Genomic DNA, 22,156 nt, shown 5'->3' on the forward strand with positions numbered 1-22,156 from the left:
GGTACAATGCTGCATACGAGAAAACCAAGCTCTACATTTAAAATTTGGGTCAGGCATTCAGCCTGGCAAATGTTTGTCAATATCTTGGCAGTGCAGAAACTTGATAATACCTTAAATATTCATGTCAAATGCGTTGGCACTTTTCAGACTTGTTCTAGATGAGATATTCTTGCTGGATATTTACAGAAGTGTGAGGTGACATCTCGGATTCACGAAGCAGGATATGTTGAAATTCTCCATGTGCTTGGTGGCTATGAATATGCTGGGCTGGGTCATGCTGATTTGGGGTTTTTTGTTGGTTTTTTATTTTTCCCACTGTTTTTCTATGAGCAGCTGACAAAATCTCAGCACAGCTGACAAATTCTGGCACAGCTGACAAACCAAGATATTGGCAGCCGGTTTGTCCGTACTTACAATAAACTACTTGTAGCTCTCTCTCCAGCTGATAGCTCCCCAAAGGATCTCCCACAAAAATTTCTCCTTGTTTTGGGCAGTGCAGAGATTGATGGTTATCTGGCCATTGGAGGAATGTAAATCAGAGGGAGCTGACAGAGGTGGAGGGGCAGAGTGGGTGCAGTTGCAGAGGAGCTGCAGAGGAGCTGGCCGTGGGCTGCATCATCTTGGCTGGTCCCTGCTCTCGAGTTCCTGGGGAAATGCCCTGACCAAGGGGTGTCTCACCCTGCCTCAATCCTCTCTGTAGGCAGAAAGCCTCTGTTCACCAACCCGCAGGGCAGAAATGTCCAAAGTAAAATGTTACAAAACAGAATCTCAGCTCTTAGAACTGTCTCACTACTGTCACTAAAGTGGCATGTTCAGGTGTCACCATACTGAGGTGTGTCATGACTCACAGAGGAGGATTATTGATTTATTTAATGATAGATCATAGAGTCTATTTTAATGTTAATTACTTGTGAGTTTCTCACAAAAATCCCCTTTTTGAAGCACCTGTTCTTTCTGCCTGCCTAAGGATAAGGTTGTTCCAACACCTTACTGGATGCAGTGCTATGGAATACTGAGGCAGTGCTGCTGGCCTGAGGAGTCCAGGAACCACAGCAGCTGGAGGCAGCAGGAATTTGGGGGGTTGGTAGAGTCTCATTATTGCCTTCTTTAATTATCCCTGGGCTCTTAGTCACTGCTGAAACCAGGTCACTGGGCTAGAGAGACCTTTTGGTCTGACTCAGTGTTGCTGCTTGGATGTTAATGCTGACAGTGACAGCCTGATATTAATCCCTTCAGGGCCAAGAGTTCAGATTGAGGCTACAAATCTGCATCCCAGCCTGTGGTATTCCTTCAGATGGATGTTACTTCTTGCTGCTCTCATTTTCTGAGACAGATGCATGCAAACTGATTACTACAGCTCCTACTCTAAAAAATGGTGACTCTTACGCCTTGCTGATGGGTTTATGGCTGTTAGGAGTTTGGTAAACTAGTTCCTCATTTAGCTGTGTGCAAGGATTGTCACTTTATTCATTCCCTTTTGATTATTTTAGTGCTTATTGGTAGAGTCTGATCATCTTGGTTTTTTTCACACTGTATTTTCCCTGTGGGGTCACTGATTATCCAATTATGTGGCATGTTTGAGAAACACAATGACATTCCCCAGTAAAAGCCAGATTAGAACAATTCACTCAAATGATGACATGGAAGTGTCATATCAGCAAAGCAATGTATGTTTTCTTTATTTTGTTAATCTGATTTTGCCACCTCTAACCCAACACCTGATGTACAGTATCAGGACTGTGAGCCCACTCGAGGCTGGGCTGTCCAGAACCAAACTCCTCCTTTTCAATGGCTAAGTTATACTGGGATGGATTGTTTTGTATTCTTATAGGAACAGTGACTGGAAGGAAGAAGATCAGTGGGTTTTCCAGACTGTTATCAATCAGTACCCAAGTGATCTTCAGAGGAGGAGGACTTTGTACCTGGATATGCTGCAGAGGTATCTTCCCCACAAATCCAGGCAGGAGCTGGTGAGTGCTGATTTACCTATTCATTCAAATATACAAATTCTTAAACTATGTAGTGAACAGTTTTATTAAAGAATGTATGTTTAGTGAAGTTTTTTCATCTTAAAATTTCTTAATTATAAATTTTATTCTGCACAGTGAAGAAGAAACATCCCTGTTTTTAAAATGCAGGGATTATAAAACCTATAATTTCTTCAAAACAACTCCTGGGCAGAATTTTTAGTTCCACATAGTCTTACAGCCAAACTCACAAAAATAATTTGTTAGCATTGCTTCTGCTGTACTATTTTATAGCCGTGTTATGCCACTCTGCTTCTCTTGGTGTTTTCATTTTTCCTGAGGATGTACAGCCTTGTTGCACTGTCTTGGAATAGTTATTTTAATTGTTCTTTGGCACATATATAGCACAAAGAGTAGAAAGTAATCTCCCACTCTAAGGGAGAGGCTATTTTTATATACATAATGCTTTCAAATTGATTGCTGATTCCTCTTGCACTCCACAGTGAATAAGCACATAGCAGCTAATTGAGAAACCCATTTCAAGGCCAGAACACTTAAGGATGTCATAAGCAAAGTAGGAGGCTTTTCTTATCTGTCTGTATTTTTAGACCACCTACTTCCCTGTGTTTGAGGAGTGTCCAGTGCAAACGAATGACAGTGAAGTGATACTGCTAATTAGCCAGAGTTTCACTAAAAATCAAGTCCTTGTGGATTTCAGGAATTTTGCCCTGGACTGAATAAGGCTGAGTAGCCATGTGCTTTGGACAATGCAGGTGTGTTTTAAACACAGCCACTATTACTGGGTCTCCCTACACCTTGGAATGTTCATTTAAAATTTAAAACCACTCAATTTAAAAATCCTAATTCCACATCGAGCTGATGTGTCTTGGTGTGTGTATTAGCATGATGACTATGGAAATGTTAAAACGCTGCCAAGAATCTGTTCTTAGAATGTGTTTGTGTCACACTGGAATAGCAGCCTAGAGCCTTCCTCACCTCCTTGTCCCCGGTGCAGAGTGCTCAGTGGTCAGGTCAGGCACTTGGGGCCTGATCCCAGAGCAGATCCTTGGAGAGCTCTGTGTTGGGAGGAGCAAACTCCAGCCCCTGCCTTGCTCAGGAGCACCTTGTCTTCGGGAGCCTGAGTGTCTGGGGCAGCAGCCCTGGCAGTGGCAGCTGCTGAGGCTGAGTGCTGTGGTTTGGCCGTGGGAAAGCTCGAGGTGCAGCTTCAGCCAGGAGCTGATAGGAATATCTCTGAGCCAGGCACCAGGTGAGTCAGCATCCCTGCTGCCTGCCAGAGGCCTGGAATTAGCATCTGGAATGGTCCCCTTGACACCAGAGAGCAGCCAGCCATCTCTAGAATCTCATTCATCCCTATATATTTTGGGGATATAAGACAGGTTCAAGATTCTACTGCCTCATTCTATGCAGCCTTACGTGATACTGCTTCCATCAAGGTCTTGAACCTTGAATATCCTTATGAGCCTCACTGAATTAGGCCAAAGCAAGTGGGTTTTGGATTAAACACTCCCCATTTCTGTTAGGTGGTGACACTGGTGGTGGCACTGTGATGCTTGGCGAACTAAGATTTTATTTCCAAATTTCCTGCTAGGAAAGAAGTGAAGCTGATTCCTCCCTGTACTGCTTTTGTACAATTGCTGTTATTTGTGTCCTGTTTCTCTGCAGATCAGAATTTGCTAGGAAAAGCCTCATCTTGCTGGAAGTGTGCTCAATATCTCTGGAGATATATTGAAGGACCTACTTAAATCTTATGTCCTTCAGGGCAGGGAGGGGCCATTGCATTTCATTTATTCCCATTGCAAAATGCAGCTGAACAGAGAGCAGTGGGCCAGGAGGATGCTGTGGTGCTGGAGGGTGTCACTGCCCGACACACTCCAGTTTGACATCCCTGGCACCACCCTTGACACCAATATTGGTGATACAAGAACTAAATCAATTACATGCCAGGTTTCCAAAAGTGTATAGAATTTCAATTTTATTAAGAAATAGTTTTTAAGCCTTTCTGAAGTGCCTTCCTCTTTCAGGTTGTTCATGAGAAGGCTTGGGATCATTACCACTCCATCAGGAATCAGCGCAGAGTCTTGCTGTTAACCTGGGCTCAAGTTAGGAAAGCCTTTGTCCTCAGGGCCGTGGCTGCTGCTGCTGAAGCTGCTGCTGCTCACGAGGAAGAAGTGGTGCTGGCTGATTCCAGGCAAAAGCAACTGGAGATCTGTGCTGATCTGAAAGCAAAGGTATGTCCGGTTATAAATCCATCACCAAATCTGTATCTAACAGATACATTCAAAATGAAGATTTTTACATTAGCACTAATCTGTTTTCAGATAAATAATGGCTGTCTGTCCTTTTGGTTTTTTTAAGAATGCTTTTTAAGACATGAAACAATGGATCCCATAACTTGTTTGGCCTTGTTATAGAAGATTCACAGTACTCTGATTTACTGTGGTAAGAGGTGAAAAAAGATAAAAATACCTGTGTTGTTTTGGTTAATGAATAGAGTAAAGTGGGAGGAGGCTGGACACAAGAGGAAGATGTTGTGATGTTCGTGCCTAAGGTGTTTGTAGGAGGAATCGCATTTCTGGGCATGAGAGGCATGTTAAAATTTGTTTAACCTGCTCTCTGTGATTTTTGACTTGCACAGAAATGAACATCTGAGAGCATGCATGATGTGTTATTCTCACTTTACCAATATTCTCTCTGTTGTGCCCTCACTTTTCAGTGAAATACTAAACACTTGAGTTAGGTTTCCTATGAGAAGGAAAGCATGGTAAAACCTGTTCTGTCAGGCAGGATTTTGATGTTGATGCTAGTTTTTAGTTAGCAATAACACAAAAGCCTTTCTGTCTTGTGTTCTGGAGCTGTCTGGCGTAGGAAGGTTTAAATCTAAACACTCTAGGGTTAGAAACTGTCTGGGCATGACTAAGTGGGGAGCACCCTGCTCTGACTCCTGTGTCAGCCTTCCCTTGAGCCAGGGGCAGGAAGGAGTGGTTCTCTGGAGCTGAGGGGATGTTTGGTGATTTTTTACCTAGGCCTTCCTTTCTGGATTGCCTGTGTATTTCTTACCTGCACAACCAGAGATGGAAGGGCCAATTATTTCAGGACTGTGAATTTAAGTCACTTTTCCCCACTTTTTCTTATACTTTTCTTCCACACAAGAAGTAACAAGCTGATTTTGGAGTACTTTGTTGTCTCCATGTAAGATTTTATCACAGATGCACTGAACATTATCTGAAAGATTTTTGGATTCTGACCTCCTGTTTCCAGAAACTGTTTGAAACTTAAACCTCTTAGGCCTACATTTTTCAAGGGTGACTTCAAAGGGATCTTGGTTAAAATGTTGAATGTTTGAACAAAACCAACTCACCTGTTCCCCAGAAAAGAGGAACAAAAAAGGAACATTTCTTTCATTAAAGGAGGATATCATTGTGACCTTGTTTTGATCAGCTGAAAGGGCTGGAGGGCGGAAGCTGAGCTTGGGCACAGAGCTCCCTCATTTTCAGAGAAATGATTCTCAGTGTATCCATGGGCTCTGTTTTGGTTTGATGGGGATATGCATTTGAAAACTCATGACTTGTCTTTCTACACTTCTGAACTTTACAGCTACAGAGTGTTGGACACAGAAAGCAGCTGCTGGCAGGTAAAAGGGAACTCAGTCCAGTACCAATTCACACAGGTAAAACCCATCCTGAGAGAGATCCATAAGATGGGTAAAAAGTGAGTCTCTCTCTGAGGGAAAAAGTGTGGAACTACAAATTGGGGATTAGGGCTGTTCTTCCAGCTTTTTTTTTTGGCCATTGATTGACTTAACATTTTGCATTTCAGGAAGTTTCACATCAGGAAATCTTACTTGTCTCCCCTTCCAGAGGGGCAGTGTAGTTGCTATAATGATTTACCTGTAAGTAAACTCTGTGTATGCTCCTGAGGAGGTTGTATCTGACTGAGAGGGACAGAGATGTCCTTTGTTACAGCAGCAGATTTCAGAGAGCCACAGCTTTTATGTTGACCCCATCTGTTAAAGGAAGTGATGGCACACACATGGAAAGAGATGTAATATCTGACAGGTTGTGTACTGGTTTAGTTACTGCAATAACCATGTGGTATCACCCAGCTTTTATACAGTTCTCTTCATCTGACAACAGCAAACCAAAGGGGCAGCAGACTGACTAAAGAATACATGATTTAAAGCTGTTTCAAATGCACTAGAAGCACCTATGCCATTGGTGAGACTAGGCTTTGTGACTGACAGGGAGGGATAATTAAAAGATAAAGCAGCAGAGAAGTTAAATTCATATTTATAGCAGTTTTTACTTGGGGAAAGGACCTTCCAATTTTTATTCCATCTTCCATCTTATGGAAGATCAATGTGTGTCCTTAACAGGAATCAGAGTCCCTAAGGAGGAACTTTGGAATGACTGAAGAAGCTCAGGTGAAATAAATCACAAGGACCATATGGTAGCCATCAGAAGGAAATAAAATGTGAAATGGATAATGCTGGGGAGGTTGCACTGTACATTCTTAAAGAGTAAGTGTGCCTGGTACATGTCTTTAACATCCCTGTTTGCCATGGGAAAGCAAACAAAACAAACAGTGAGGGCTCACACTTTGCATAACCAAGAGTCACTCAGATCTGGTGTGCTTTGAGCTGTGGGAATCTGATCCCCCCAGGGTTCTGGAGCAGACACTGTGTAAAACAAATTCAATCTCTGTAAAATTCCTTTTTCTAAACAACACAGAGAAACAAATTTTTCCATGTTGCAATGCAGGTAAGGCACGCAGTGAGGAGTGATCTTTTCAGAGGATTAGGAGGTGCTGCCTCACAGCTGGGGTTTGAAGTACTTGCTGTACTACATCACAAATTCAGCTGAGGTGACTGTGTGCATTCCAAACATTATTTTTCTATTGAATCTATCTTAAAATATTTGTAATTAGGTACTTTCCATCTTCATAGAAAATGACTTTAAAAGAAGACTTGTGGGAAGACCTACAGCAGCAGGCATTAGGGTGGGTGGATCCCTGTGTGTGCTGCTTAGGGGGTACTTTTTCTTCCTCAACACAAAGCTCTGTGTCTGCTTGCCTTTAAATCTCTTCTCTCCCTCATTCTGTGCTTCAGGAGTAATCACCACTCCAATGCTAAAATCTCTTACAACTCATTGTGAATTTTGAGAGTCCAGCTCTTGCATTTCTTATCCTGGCAGAAACTAAGATAAATTAATTAAAAAAAAAAAAAAAAAAGCACTAGGCAGAATTAACAGGGGTATTGTAAATTATATAAAGCATCTTGCAGACTGCTTTCCTTTTCCTTTCCTGTATCGTAAGAAAGGATGTGACAATAAACTTAGGAAAAAAATTTCCCTATTCAAGTCACTGGTTTAAATGCTGTGACTATCAGAGGAGATCAACATTGAAGTATTAGAACTGAATGTTAAAAAATAGCCACAGAGGTATCAGATCCAGTGCTTTGACCATAATCTCATCATTTTGAAGGAAACTTTTTAAAAGAATAAATATTTGAATAGTAAGCTACTTAAAATAATTGTTTTATTTTTCAGAAGTGTTGTCTATTCACCACCGAGTTGACCTATTCATTTGTTGGACATAAAAGATACAAGGAAGTTGTAATAACCTAAATTTTAAATGTAGCCACTCATGTTTGTGGTGAACTGAATAGCTGTAGGATGCTACATTATTTCTCCAAAATGTATGCAAGCAAGAGTGTAAGACTCTAACATTCATCAGAGATGAGCCAGCTCTGACTCAGTAACAAGTTTTCAATCCAGACCTAATAAACCTTAGGGTTTAATAGACCTAGGTCAGCACAGCACTGACGTATTTGGTGTTTTGGGTCAGACAAAGCTCGTGCCTGGTACATGGGAAGCGCTTGCAGAGGTTGTCTCTGTACATTTGCCTTGCTTGCCCTTCCACCAGTCCTTCCCCTCCCCATTTTCCTGTACCTGTGTTCCATCACATGGTGTTATTATTTCTGATCTATCTGCTGTTGAAATCTCCTCCCACTTTGTTTCTGATATTTGTCTAGCTGCCCTGGGCAGGACTGGGTGCCCACAGAGCCCTGTGCTCCCGGGAAGCTTATGAGGGCAGTTTGCCAAAGCACCAAGTGTGTTCCTTTGGACTCCTCCAAGGACACACTTACAGCTTTGGGCCGGATCCACTGAGCTTAAATTGCAGCCTTTGGGAACAGGGACTGCATGGCACTACATGGGAGGAGACCATGGGCTGATTTGAGTGCTCTGAGGTCCATTGAAACAACCCACAGCACCCCAGAACCTCAGCTACTAAGAGGAGCACGCAGGGGCTCAGCCAGAGATGTCACCTGCTCAGCTACCTGTCTGCTGGTGAGGTCTGGAGTATGTCTGAGACAAGCATTTCTCTCTCAAGTCTAGCTGAAATTGTCTAGTGACACCTAAAGTTGCTTGAGGATGGATAACTAGACAAGCAGACAGCTCCTGCTTCTTTTCTTAGATTATCTTCTTCAGGGAGGAAAGTGGCACCTCAGGCAAGCAAAGCTGCACCAAAATTTTGCAGTTGTAAAGGATCAAAGGAGCTCTCATCCATATGATGGCAGATGGGTCTAGAAGAGAGAATTCTGAATCTAGAAGAAGCAATTAGATAAGTAGTTGTAAATAGAAATGCAGCCTATTTCAGGTTATGCATGTGTGAATATTTAAGCCTATATAATATTTACACATGCTAATAAAATGTTGACATTCCCATTGTCAAGAACAGAAAGATATTCCCAATAATGCTGGATGAGGAAAGAGAGGAACTAGAAGGACAAGCTGTGAGAAATAAACTGTTCACACACTGCCTTGAGCGAAGCTGATGTGACATGCTGTCAGCCCCAGGGAACTGGCACTGCTCCTGTTCTGGATCCCAAGTTTTACCAGTGCTGATCCCAGCCCTCACTGAAATTGGTACGTGGTGTTCCTCCTCAGGTCATGATTGGGGGCTGTGCTCAAGTGCTTTTCTTTCATATCCCTTTTTCAGATTTAAACACCTATATAACTGAAGACAATATTCTGTTAATGATCAAGACAGTTACTTTTAACCACTTTTCTGGTATTTATTTTTTTAACCTCTTAGAGGTAGCCTGTGGAGCACAAGATGCTCAAGAGTACCCATCAAAAATCTATTAGGGATGTGAACTTCCATTGTTTTTCTAACCACAGCCAGAATGAGATTATCTTCTGAGACTAGCAAATTTGTAAATGCATTATTTCTTATCCTATTGCGAAATACTCTAATGCTACTCTTAATTCTTCTTGTAGGTTTTGTGTAGGCCAGTCAGATGCAGAAATGCTTAGCTTTTAGCATTTATTGTTTGTCATTCAAGGCCCTGTGGAGTCAGGATGTGAATCCAGGTGCTGTTCAGAAGTTTTCAGGGTTGAGGAATCCCCAGTTTAGAGAGAAAGGGGCAGATTTTCAGAGCTGAAAGTTACTGGAGACTTCAGACCACCACCTGTTAATAGCACGAGTTTGTTGACAGTGTGGGTGTCTGTACCTGCTGATGTCAGAGCTTCACCTCTGACTGTGTGGTGTCAGGACTCTCTCTGAAACACAGACAAGTTCTCTGCCAGGACAGGAGAGCTGGGCTGGATTCCCAGGGAGGGGAGCAGCCTTCTCTGCTGAGCAGCTGTTGGAGACAGCCCCTCCATGGGCAGCTGGCGTTTGTAGTTACCGCTCGGACTGTGCGTGGGGTTTGAATGCTGCGAGTGTAACGGATCCCAGAGTTCAGAGCATGGAGCCACAGCAGCACAGACAGCAGCACATCTCTGGGCTCTGCCATCAGCATCTGAACAGAACGTGGACAACAGTGGCTCTGCTGGTTGTTGCTGCTTGATGGGGATATATGATATGGAGCCCCTGTGCAAATCTGAACTTCTCCCACCTCCTTCTGCAGTCCCTGACATATTTGCTTTTTAAGACCTTTGTGGTGGTTCAGGAGGTTACTGACACCTGAGAAAAGTTATATGTACCATGCTTATAAAAAAGCACTATCTAAATCTAAAAAGTGATGGCTTTTTCATATTGTTGGGATGAACTCTCCCTGCCCCGTAATATTTCAGACTCCAGGGAACTGTTCTTAATATACACTTTAATTTTTTTCCCCTTTTATAAGCTCTAGTATTCACACCCTGGGGCACCCATCTCATTAGCTTTCCATTTAGGAATACACACATTACACTTCCTATTCTTATTGTATTTCCAGAAATAACACCGTTAATATTTTATATTTCAGTGTGTGGTGGCTTTGAATAGTGCAAGTCTTTTTTTATTATTATCAGTTACTACAATTACACATCAGCAGCAGGTCTCCCATACATCCCAGTTTCCTTGACAATGTTGGCTTTGTTGGGTGGTTGCTTGTGACTTCTGAAGTCTTGGTGAGCAGGTCCTCCCTGGAGCTGTGAAATGTGTGGGGTGCCCCGTGTGCAGCACAGACCCTCCCCAGTGCTGGGGGGCTGCGTGTGCACAGCTGCTGGGGCTCCTGCGCTTGGCATCTGCTGCCAGCAGGGCTGGCGCTGCCCAAACCCCACCTTTGTCCAGCGCCGGGGCCCAGCAGAGCAGGTCCTACAGCAGCTCTGTCCTGCAGATGGGCATGGCTACAGCATCCATCCCTTACCCTCTCCCTACTCCTGGCACACAGTGAAGAGTTTGAGCAGGTGAACTAGAGTTTGTCTTGAGAAATTGTGGGTGAATGCAAGTATGTTTGAAAAAAATCACTTTTTTTGGAAAAGAATTACGCTACTTTTTAGTAGTTGTTGGATTGACATTTCCATGCAGTTACTGACTTTAAAAAAAATGTTTGTTTTGTAACTTCTATAGTCCTGTTTAATTTGTAAAATATTTAAATCCAAGTGATTTATTATCCCATTAACCCAAGTGGGATTTATGTGTTTAACTTCTATTACTCTTCAGAGAAATTGACTTAATTCTTACTTTTCTATGGGAGACTGGGTCCTTAACTTTTTTTTTCTTCTACGTTTCCCTCCCATTTTCTTAAAAATATTTCCTTTTCTTGTGCACGTCAGGAGTTGCTCAGGCAAGAGACTCTGATCAGCATGTGCTGCTTCTATCTGAAGTATGAATGGCTGAGCTACTTTGCAAGTAAAGAGGCTGCACTGTTGGCATTGAAAGTCACCTTTTAATGAGTTTTCCATGTTAATCTTGTAGTGATCTCAGTTTGACCAGTTCCAGAGGAGAGAGAAAGCAATGTGTAGGGAAATAAAAGGTTTTCCAAATCTAAACAAAATCATCTTCCTTGTTGATGATGTGCCCATTAGGAGCTGGACTGAGAGCAATATCTTTACTGAAGGGCTGATGTTGGAGTCCTGCTATTTCTTCAGCATGAATCTTCTTATGACTTAATCACCTTTTACATCTGCTTTGTTTTTTTCTCTTTTTTAGAACACACTAGAAAGGCATAGCTCTAAAATGGCCTTTTCTCTACAAACAGAATTCCTTTGGTCACCAGCTTATTCTCTGGATGCAGCCCTTATTTTAAAAATGTTAAGGAAAAATGTCATAGTTGACGTGGTTTAAATCCAAATTTGCAATTGAGAGGCATTTTCCCCTCTCTGTGCCTTGTGGCTTCCATCTGGAAGAACCAAGAGGTATGTCTGACTTGCCATAAATGAGATAACTCTCAGTTCTATATTCAGCAAGACCCTGAGCGGGGGAGATGGTGATGATGCATGGAGGCTGGGAAGGACAGGAGAGGGCTGGAGCTGGTTTGGGCAGTGGATCACTGTGGTTACCTGAACATGCACATCTCTGGGTGCTTTTGGACTGTCCTGGCTCCCAGCTTTCTCTCTCCTGAGCGCAGTGTGAGCAGCTGTGGGAGAGTCTGAGATGACTGAGCAGTGCTGTGGAAGGCAGCCGATGCTGGTCTTGTACAGCACACTGCTCATCCTTTCCAGAGCTCATTTCCTGCTTCTCAGTGGCTGCTCAGGCTCTGCCTGGACTCACCCAAAAGCTGCTGGACTTGTCCTGTGGTCTGAGGGCACCTTCAGTAGCCCAACATGGAGCTTTGCCACCCAATAGCAACAATAGCAATGTTCTTGGTACTTGGACTGGTTTTTGGTGCACGTGGTGTGCACAGCCTCACACTGAGCTCAGGCAGCCTGGGAAGCATGGACTGGTGCTCTGTGCCTCTGGCTCACTGGGATCTCCCACCTGCTTTGTACAACAGCCTGTGGGAACTGTGGCACAAACGTGGGGAGACGCATTGTGTGTTTTCTTTTTTTATGCAAGGGACTCTTAAAATACTGAATTCCTTTAAAAAGTATTTGAATTTCTAGTTGTCCATAATCCCATTTGCTGTTTGTGACCATGCAGCCCTGACCTGTGGCTGTTGTGTTCCTGTGGTCCCACCATGAATAGGCTGCCTCTGTTCTGCCATGGGCTTCCATGGCTAGCCAAATTTTGTGTTTCTTCTTTTTTGTGGTTTTTTTTTTTTTTTTCCTACCATATAGAATCTTAACTTGTGAAGTTATTTTTCTTGAAGAGACCCCCTACATTTTTTTCCCAGGGATTTATAGAATCAATTGTGGACAATTTGAAGAAGAAAATGAAAATTGCAAACCATAGTATAATTAAGGAAAGATGAGCAGAAAAGATTCAAAGATTAATAAAACTCTGTGAGATACTAGAAGAGTATTTAGATTGTGTCATGGCTGAAAAAGTGAGCTAGAAAACATCAGAGTGCAATCTCAGAGGATTTTCCTTTTATGCCTTCAGTTATGACAAACAGTACTGGCTTTATCACACAGTTACTGGGAACTTTTGCTCAGAACTTGGGTTCTACAAGCTTAGTATGTCTGTGTGGCACAGAGTGATATGAGCTCTAGGTAGTAATTTCTGACACTATTCCTCCCAGGATTTTACATCCTTTTGGTTCCTTGTGCACATTTTCCTCAATTTCCAAAGCTGAGGTTGCCCCTGCTCAACCTTTGCCTCCTGACTGCAGCCAGCTGCCCTGTGCTCCTGTATACCAGCTGAGGAGCTTGATGCCACCTCTTGTGTCACCACAGGCAGCTTCAAGGTCTGGTTATAAAAAGTCATTTCTGCTTGAAGAGAAAACCTTACATGATGCTGTGGTATTGTGCATCATTTTGTCTTTAAAAGAGTTGTATCTGTAACATTAGGTGAATGGTAAGTACATTATTGCTATTCAGATGTTACAGTGAAAGAACTAATTTATTACTTTAATTAGTTTGTAGTGCAATTTACATTATTGTTATATGCAATATTGAAATAATGAACTGAAAAAAGGTGTGTATGCATTCTGTTCAACACAGCAATTTAATAATTCACTTGGCAAAAACTCCTCTAATAATGCATGAACTGTGAAATGTACTTAAAATGCCATTTGTAATTAAAAACTTTCAGAACCTAATGTTGGCAGTGCTTGTACTGCTAAAATGAAAACTGTTTTGTGGAACAGGCAATGGGAAAGCCAGGTTTCAGTGTATTTTCAATATTAGTTTAACTCCCAAGATTTTTTTAATATTTAAATAAAATATTTACTGTTGATACAGTAAAATATACCCTTCTGATTTTGAGCTCATAGGAATGGAAGAATGCAATCAAGAACATGTTACATTTTTTTTGTGCAGTCTGTGGGCAGATTGTTGCTGCAGTAAAGCAGAATTATTGTTTGGGAGGTTTTTTGTTCTCCAGGCCTGCATGATCTTGCCTCTGGAGATGAAATCCTGATGAATGCAGCAGGTGTAGGAACTCTGGCAATTCAGCACCAGGTGGTCCCTTTGGAGCAGCAGAAGCAGGAGATGCTCCCTGCAGAGCTTGCCCAGCCTGGTGCTGTTCCTCAGCAGTGCCAGGGTGGGACTGCCCAGAGCAGGAAATGCAGCTCAGGCTTTGCTCTGTCCTGGCTCACCACGAGCCAGAGTCCAGGTCCTCATTTTCAATCTGTCACCACGTGGACAGCACTGGTTTGGGAACATCTCTTGCCACCTCTTGAAGATGTGGATTCCCCTGCCTGGCACACAAAGTGATCTGGGGCTGTGAGACTGGAACTGCTCTCGAGCACAGAGGATTTTAATGTTCAAATGTGGTTTAAAATTGAAATATATGGTATTTGAATCACCTGGTTAATGTTGAATTTTTGTTACTTCTTACACTTCACTCTACCTCTGCTCTGTTAAGAACATTTTATCCTATATGATTCCAATTCTTCTTCTAGGAAAAGCCATGTCATTAAGGCCAGCCTACAGAATCAGAGTCACATATCCTATTTTGCATGCATTGATTTTCTGGATTTTACTAATGTCCCGTTTTGTTTTGTTGGGGGTTTTTGTGTGTGTGTGTGGTGTTTGTTTCAATTATGTCCTTTTTTGTCACAATTATAATTTTCTTTAAAGGAAATCATTCTTCTTTTGCCCTAATGAAAAGGGCGAGGATTAGACAAACATGGGATGGAGCAGAGATAATCTAAACTAATTTCATGTGCTGAATACAGAAAATAATAACTGAGTATTGTAAACAAGTATGGTACAGTGAAACTCTCCTCTGGTATCCTTGTTACCCTTTTTTCTGATTGGTCTTGGGCTCATACATTTAAAATCCTAACTAAAAAACAAAAAAGTAGATTCAGTGTTGAAATATGAAAAATGGAAAGCATGTTCTACCCCCTGAGTAAATGTATGTGTTAGTAGTGATTTAGGGCAGAGTAGGGAGCATTGTAGGAGTGGAGATACACACTGAATTACTGGCCTATCGCTTCTGTCTGGGGAACACTACTGTGTGAGTAATGCTTTGTCAGCTTAGTGAAGTTCTGAATTTGATGCTTGGTTATGCTCATTTGTTTGTACATAACCTGTCAGAAACCTAGATTGTGCCCCAATACTGATTTCTGATTTGGATCAAAAGGCTGTGAGGAAAGAACTGCGTGGAAACAACACCAGAAGGTGATGGTGGCACAGGGGTGGGGTGCCACACACACCATGCAAACTGCTGCTAATGAAATGGGTTAATAGGGAGGCTTGAGATGATTTCAGGACAGATTAGTGTCTGTGTCTGCTCACTGCTTCAGTGTGCTTTGCTTCCCTCAGGCAGTTGACATGTCCCAGACTCCCTGCAGGGCCCTCTCTGTTCTCCATGGGCATTTCCAGGCACTGGTTCCCCTGAAGCATCAGGGAAATACAGCTGTTGTTGAGACCAGTTTACTAATGGCTGCAATCAAACAACCAAACAAGTCCCTGGTTAATGCATAAATGAATATCCAAAGACCACTAGAGGATCAGGAGAGTTCTCAGACATGGAGGGAACTGAAGCTGCATCATGAACTGCACCCGCTGGCACTGACCTCAGTATTGGACAGCATTTGAAAGGAGTGGGAAGCAGGATGTAGGGAAATCCAGGCTTACAAAAAGCAATTTTTTTTGTTACATAATCTGTTACCTCATATCAGTTGAGAAAATCTGTGATGTTATTACAGAAGTTTAAAGCTTCTTCAAATGCTCCTGTGGCTTATCCCAGCTCCAATCTGAGTATGCTTTTTGCAGATTTCATTCCCTGCTTGCTTGTTGTTAGATTTTAAATCTTTCTATATATGGTTTTGCTTCAGTCTGTTTCAAAAGCAAGGTAGAAAGGATTGCATGTTCTTCTGACTCGTTTTCAAATAATTTTTTTGAGTTCATTAAGGTGGCAAGTGAAGGGTAACTGAAACAATTTAGCATTTTATTTTCAATTCTTAAACCACTAAACTGCATGAGCAGGCTGCTGCCAAAATTGCTACATGAAAATTTCAATTTCGACAGCCCTGGTGTCACAAGTTTCAAGTGTGTGGGAAGCTTGATTCGGGTGTTGAAGCTGCGGCTGAAGGGACCTCTCCAGACCCTGAGGTCACTCCCACCCAAGCAGGTCAGGTACAGCTGGTGACTGTGTGGAATCCAGGTTTAAGCAGCCCTGGTCAGCATGTTCTAGCGTTCATCAAGCCTCTCAGCAGGGAAGTGATGAATGCATTGGAATTTCAGGTGTTTCAATCTGTGCCTGTTGTTTTCCCACCCCTGTCACTGGGCACCTCTGGAAGAGCCTGGCTCTGTCCTCGTTACACCCTCTGCATTTTCAGGTTCTTTTCATGTTATCATTTTGCCTGCACTCCATGAGAAGTTCAGTGTATTGCAAAGAAAAAAGTATAATTGTTATTGTAGCAAGAAGCAGGGTAAGCATGGCATCGTTCAGGGATGAAGCTCTCTGAGAACCTTGGACCATGGGGAGTGCTGAATTTCTAAACAGGACATCTTTTATAAGCGCAAACCAGAAGAATTAATAATCTGCACACACAGCCAGTGAAATGCACTTAAGGTGGAAAAATTATAAGCATTTTCAAGTCTTTGTATTAAAGTGCTGTAGTGTAGAAATGCAGCTGAAAAATGGCTGCAATGCTTATTCGCTAGAGGAAGGCAGAGTTCTGTTAGTGCTTGACAAATCCATTACAAAAAGAGCTGGCAAGCCAACAAAAAGGAGATATGATTGATCCTGTAGAAAGCAGTGTGAAACATGAGCACACAACTGCTTGTGGCAGCACTGAGGTGCATTGGGGCAATGCTGGCAGGTGAGTCCCTGCCTGTGGCCAGGTGTTGGGACAAGCTGTCTCCTTTAACCAGCACAGTCAGGATGGTGTCAGGAATGGATTTTTGGCATGCTGGGCTGGGTGGTCCATGCTGCCCCCGGGAAGTTTTGTTAGGAAGTGTGGCAGGCCCTGCAGCAAGGGGTGTAGGGAGTGTAGCCCCATCCTGCTGTGCCAGGCAGCACTGCCTCTCTTCCCACAGAGGAGTGGGTGCCAGGCATGCAGGACCCCATGGGCTCTGAGCAGGGGTCCCAGGCTGGGCTGCACCAGCTGTGCTGACAGAGCTGAAGTCCCTGTCACTGGAGTGAGCCCTGGGTGTGAGCAAGGTGCTTTTACAGGAGTGCCTGTGCCAAAGGCTGCAAATGCACTCTGCTCTGTGACTCTTGGTCTCCATTCGTTCATAGGTCCTAAGTGCTGAAGGGAGATGTGAATTACTGAGAAGGTTTTAGCAATTTTGCCTAAAACCTTTTCATGTGTGATTTTATTGCATGTTATCAGTTATTATCAGTTGGGAACTGCACATGAACATGCAGCAAGGTGGTGTTTGCTAAATGGTTGTGTTGTTGCTAAGATTATCAAATTTACTTTGTAAGCAGATTACATGAGTTTCCTTCCCAGTCTCAGCTTGGCAGGATCAGTGTTGCACAGTCTGCTGCAGGACTAGCTCTTCAACTGCTTCTTCCAGGTTCTACAGTGGAAAGCACAGCAGGAAGAAGCTGCTAAACTAGAAGCTGCTTTAGCTGCCAGAAGAAAAGAAAAGGAAAATGAGAGAGAAAGGCTACAGAGAGAACAGGAAACCATTCGTAGAGCTCAGGATAAAGAGAAAGTATGAGAAACCTTTATACATTTTTGCATATGTTAATGTGTACCATTGCTTCTAAAATCTATAGCTGATCTCATAGCATACGTATTCTTGTAAAGTAATATGTATTGGTTTAGAGATGAGCAAATGGTTAGTCAGGTCTTTCTCCTGTCCATTTCAACTCTAAAGCTGCCTGAGCTGACACACCAGTTATGTTACTCTATTGCATTTCTTAGGAAAAAAAGCCTCAGCAAGTGACAGTGTCTGTCACAAAACAAGCACAGAGGCATGGCGGGTCTGACTGCACAGGGCTGTGCTTTGAGCAGCATGGCAGCCTCAGGAAGCTGCCAGTGCTGCAGCTGTGTGCTGCAATGCAGCAGGGGAGCCTGGCAGCACAGTGCCTGCAGTGCAGCACAGCTGCAGGGGCACCCCTGAGGGGACAGTGTTCCCAGGGCTTGTGTGCTGACTCCTTGGGAAATGCCTTGGATGCAACTTAACAGACACTCAGAAATGCACTGTAGTGAATGTAATGCTTTAGAAAGCAGAAATGCGTGTGGTTGTTCCACTGAGACTTTACCTCCGAGTCCAGTGGCACAGAGAAGGACATTTAGTGAGGGTTTGCTGCTGCTTCTCTTTTTGTTCCAGCTCTTTCTGTATATTTGCCTTTGCACACACAGTGTTTGTAGTGGCAGGTGGCTCTGAAACCACAGGGAAGGAAGAGGTTTAAAGACTCAACCACCACCAATATTATCTGTAAATATTCTGGCTGTGCAAACTTTTCTCTTGCTGAGTGTAATGTCTACATAGAGCAGCCCTCTGCTTATGCACAGATGGGAAAGCAGCTGTTTGGGGTCAGCAGTCATATGTTTCATTGGAGTATTATACATCCTAGATCCTTAAAAGGGCTGATAACCTTATAGTACAGCTGCTTTTCTGGGGAATGCAAGCAGAATGGAAGTGGTAGAAAAATATATTCAAATTGTGGTAGAAAAATATATTCAAATTAGTGGTCACAGTCTAATTTTACTACTTTTTTTGTGGGGGCTCCACATCCTCTTGCTCTCCTAGTAAAAATTCTGTTACCTTGTAGTTCTCTAAATAGAAATTTTATTCTAAAAGGATCGAAGTTGGAATCTCTAACTTAATGCGCTTGTTCTCACTGTCTGGCCTTTGGAATGAGTGTTAATTTGTTTGCTGTATTTGGTCAAACTCTAGCTGAAAAAATACTGGGCTGAGAAAGAGCTCAAGTGGCTAGAACAGGAGGAGAGAGATCTACAACATCTGGAGAAATTGAGAAAATTAATGGCTGAACAAGCAGCCAAAGACAAAGAAAGGTAAAATAAATCAAATGTGAATACCTTTAGTATCAATAGGATCTTCTTATAACCTAATTTGCCTTGATCTCCTGACTTTCTTTTTTAGAATAAATTGAGGATTAGTATATTTTTTTCTTTCCTGTTCAGCAAATGCTTCAAGCCATATAGTAAGGTTACATTCCAGGTGATCGTATCCTAGTTGCAATTTATTTCAGTTTGAATTAATTAATTAACATCCATCAAAATTTCAGACCATTGTAAACACTAAATGTCATAAAATGTAGCTGAGTAATAAGACCTTCTCTAGGTCTTTTTATTAAAAAGACTTTCACTTTGCATACTGATTCCACCTTAGGAACATGATATGCAGTCGAGTATGTATTTCCAAGGTGTCTGCCTTCCCTGGGTGTGGATTTCATAGCTGTGCCATTGCCTACTGACAATGACACTCCATCTTTGCTAATGCATGGCCACTCCTGTAGAAGGACTAAGACTGACATCTCAACAAATATCTATAGCTCCATAAGGAACAGACTCTGCACAATAGTCTAAAAATGCCTGCAGTGAAAGTTAGAGCAGCACAGTAGTGCTGTGGGTAAAGTTGTGGAGTTACTGGTGTGAACCTCCAGCTTCTTCCCTTGAAAGAAGGGTGTAAGTCTCAATTTTTTTTTCTTTTTCCAGTGAAAAGACTGGGAGTGAGGTGTTTCTTTTAATGGAAAGGGTTATAGGAAAGATTTCTTCTGCCATACACAGATGTGAGAGAACATTTCTTCTTGGCAAAGAAAATGGGGGAGAAAAAAAGAGTACCAGGGCTATATAAAGCATGCTAGAGAAAATCTGTGGTCTAGACATGGAATATGAAAGGTTAGCCAAGTTGTTTAAAAGGACAACTGACCAACCAAAACCCACCGAGAAACAAATCGAAAAGCACAACCCCCCAAACTCCCCTTCCCCAAAAAACCCAAACCAAAGAACTCCAACAAGAAGAGCACATTGAAACGAAAAAGCACCTTTGCGTTCTGGGGTGTTTTGATGAGCCACCATGGCCTCACCAGGTAGGTCTAGAGAGACTCAGAGCAGCTTTGGAGCTGAACTGGCTGGCAGCAGGAGAATGTGGCGGTGCCACTGCCAGGCGTGTTCGTGTGCTCACAGGGTGCAGTTCCGACGAGCCTTGCTGGAGAAGCGGCTGCAGGAGAAGAAGGAGCTGGCCCTGCTCCAGGCCCGGCAGGAGGAGGAGAAGGAGAAGCGCCTGGAAGCGCTCCGGCAGCAGGTGGGCTGGCCCTGGGTTCACACGCACTGCCACCGGCACCCGCTGCCAGGCAGGCAAAGATAAAAGAACAATCTCTCAAAAGCAAATAAAGGAACAAGGTAAAAGGCACGTTAGCTCCGACCAATAGTAATTCCCTCCTGTTATAAATCCTGTGTCCTTTGTAGCTCTGACAACAGGAACATTATGACATTAAATTGTACTGTAGGAGCTGCTGATATTAGAGAGGAGATAGAGAAGGGTTTTTTTTCCAGGTCAGATGTGATTTTTCTTCTGTGATTTTTTCTGCATTTTGTTTGTTCTAATAACCTTAAGTCTGCCTTGAGTCTAAGGCAAGATTTATGAGTAATTTATATTATTTTTAAATTCTGAAAACTTGTACACCTTGGGTGACTTTTCTTCAGAGATATTTGAGTCTCTATAACTTTTGCACATTACTTTTAAAAAGACACCCATAAAATACTTACTAATGCTTCTAATGTCATAGTAAAAGTAGTGCTAGGGTTATTTTTTTTTTATACTGCTGACTTTTGAAAGAGTAATTTTGTCTTAAGTTACATTTTTGTATGTAATCTCCTTGTTTTTTTCTCCAAAGAGGCTGGTTGGTAGTCATGATCTGTTGAGCTCTTCCCACTGAGTCAATTCTCTTACCAGAGTAGAAAATGCTTCTAGAAGGGCCTTTGCCTGGGATGTTGATACACCCACTTCATCATACTTCTCTGATCAACATCTATTCTCTGTTTCACACTAATGAAATCCTGCTTCATAAAGTATGTACAATGTTTTTATGGCAGGGGCAGGAGGGGAAGATCTTTACTAAAGTAATTTGGTCTGTAGATTTTGGCAGCCTGTAAATACAAAGGTGATATTTTATTAAAGAGATGGATGAAAAAACTATTGTATGCAATTTAAAGTATTTTTTTCTGGTTTTAGCCATTCTTCATATGGGCTTCTGACTTTAGCTATTTTGCTTGTGCATCTTTCTGTATTTTTCCAAAGTAGTATTAGTCTGTATCTGAATATTTTAACACAAACAATGTAAACAATGAAAAAATATTAACTGGCACAATACAGTGTCTGGGAGTCTTTGATATTGATCTTGCTACAGGAAATTACACAGTTAAAGCAGATGCACTTCAGAAAAAAAAAACAGAGTTGTGTTATTTGGGGCATATCACTCAATGCTGCTGCCCGTGACTCTGTAAAATTGTGAACTATCACCCCGAACACTTTTATTCCTATTGAAAGAAAAAGAAGAAAGTCTGGAGTTCCAGGAATTGTGGGTATTGCAGAATTTTGAGGCTGCTGGGTTGGACACTGGAGCTCATGCCAGTGTCTGTTGCAGAGCTCAGGGTGCTGTTGCTTCTCTCACATGTCCTTGTGCCCAGGCCGCCTCTGCAGCTGGGACCCTGTGTCGCTGTTACAGGGTCACTGCAAAGACACTGAATAATGGTGTTCTCAACGGGGGTGCTCCCGATAACGACCTGCTCTCGCCTTAGCTCTGCAGAGTAATTGTTACTTTCACGCTGTGTCTTTAGGTTGCCATTGTTGCAAAATTAGATCCAGCCAGAGCAGTGGCTGACACGGTGGCATCAAAAGCTCGGATGGGCATTGGAACCAGTGAGGAGTTTGAGCTGCAGCAGCCCCTGTTCAAGTTGCACACGTACAGTGAAGAGCAGGTAATGGGCTGTAATCGTGCTGTGTAAGTGAATCAGGAACTGAACTGCCTGTACTCGTGTTTCAGAGCACTCAGGCTGCTGAGGAGGCTGCTCCCTCAATTTCAAATGCACTCAAGGAACATCTTGATACCTTTAAATTCCCTCACTGTTCCTTATCTGCTCAATCAATGTATTTGCAATTCTTTCCACTCTGGAATTCGAAAATTATTTATGAAAAGGGAAGAGCTATGGTACAACCCTGCAGTGTAAAAGCTTTCTTTTGACACTGAATAAGATAAAATTTAACAATGTCTATAGCTAAAGTTGTCCAGCAAAGCCCATTTGAAGACATGTTAAAGCTTCTCAGTTTAGTAATGGAAAGATGTGGGTTTTGTTTGGTTATTAAAATTCCCCAAATCTGACCAATGTATGAGGTTCTGACAAATCTTAAAGATGCTTTGAACATGTATGTTTGGGTCCTATGTCTTTATTCTCAGCATTTTCTTTCTGCTTCAACTCCAGACGG

The 22,156-nt window shown here is 42.5% G+C and overlaps 1 protein-coding gene across 1 annotated transcript in view; it reads left to right on the forward strand.

The window, feature by feature from the left end:
- CCDC148 (coiled-coil domain containing 148) overlaps positions 1-22,156 on the forward strand; it is a 42,313-nt gene that overhangs the window by 19,065 nt on the left and 1,092 nt on the right. The window contains exons 9-14 of the mRNA XM_021543447.2: positions 1,832-1,970; positions 4,010-4,216; positions 17,273-17,413; positions 18,605-18,723; positions 19,858-19,975; positions 21,511-21,651. Of these exons, the coding sequence (XP_021399122.2) occupies positions 1,832-1,970; positions 4,010-4,216; positions 17,273-17,413; positions 18,605-18,723; positions 19,858-19,975; positions 21,511-21,651 (865 nt within the window). The remainder of the gene's footprint in view (positions 1-1,831; positions 1,971-4,009; positions 4,217-17,272; positions 17,414-18,604; positions 18,724-19,857; positions 19,976-21,510; positions 21,652-22,156) is intronic.

Source organism: Lonchura striata, chromosome 8 (genome assembly GCF_046129695.1).
Source record: "Lonchura striata isolate bLonStr1 chromosome 8, bLonStr1.mat, whole genome shotgun sequence".
Lineage (NCBI taxonomy): Eukaryota > Metazoa > Chordata > Aves > Passeriformes > Estrildidae > Lonchura > Lonchura striata.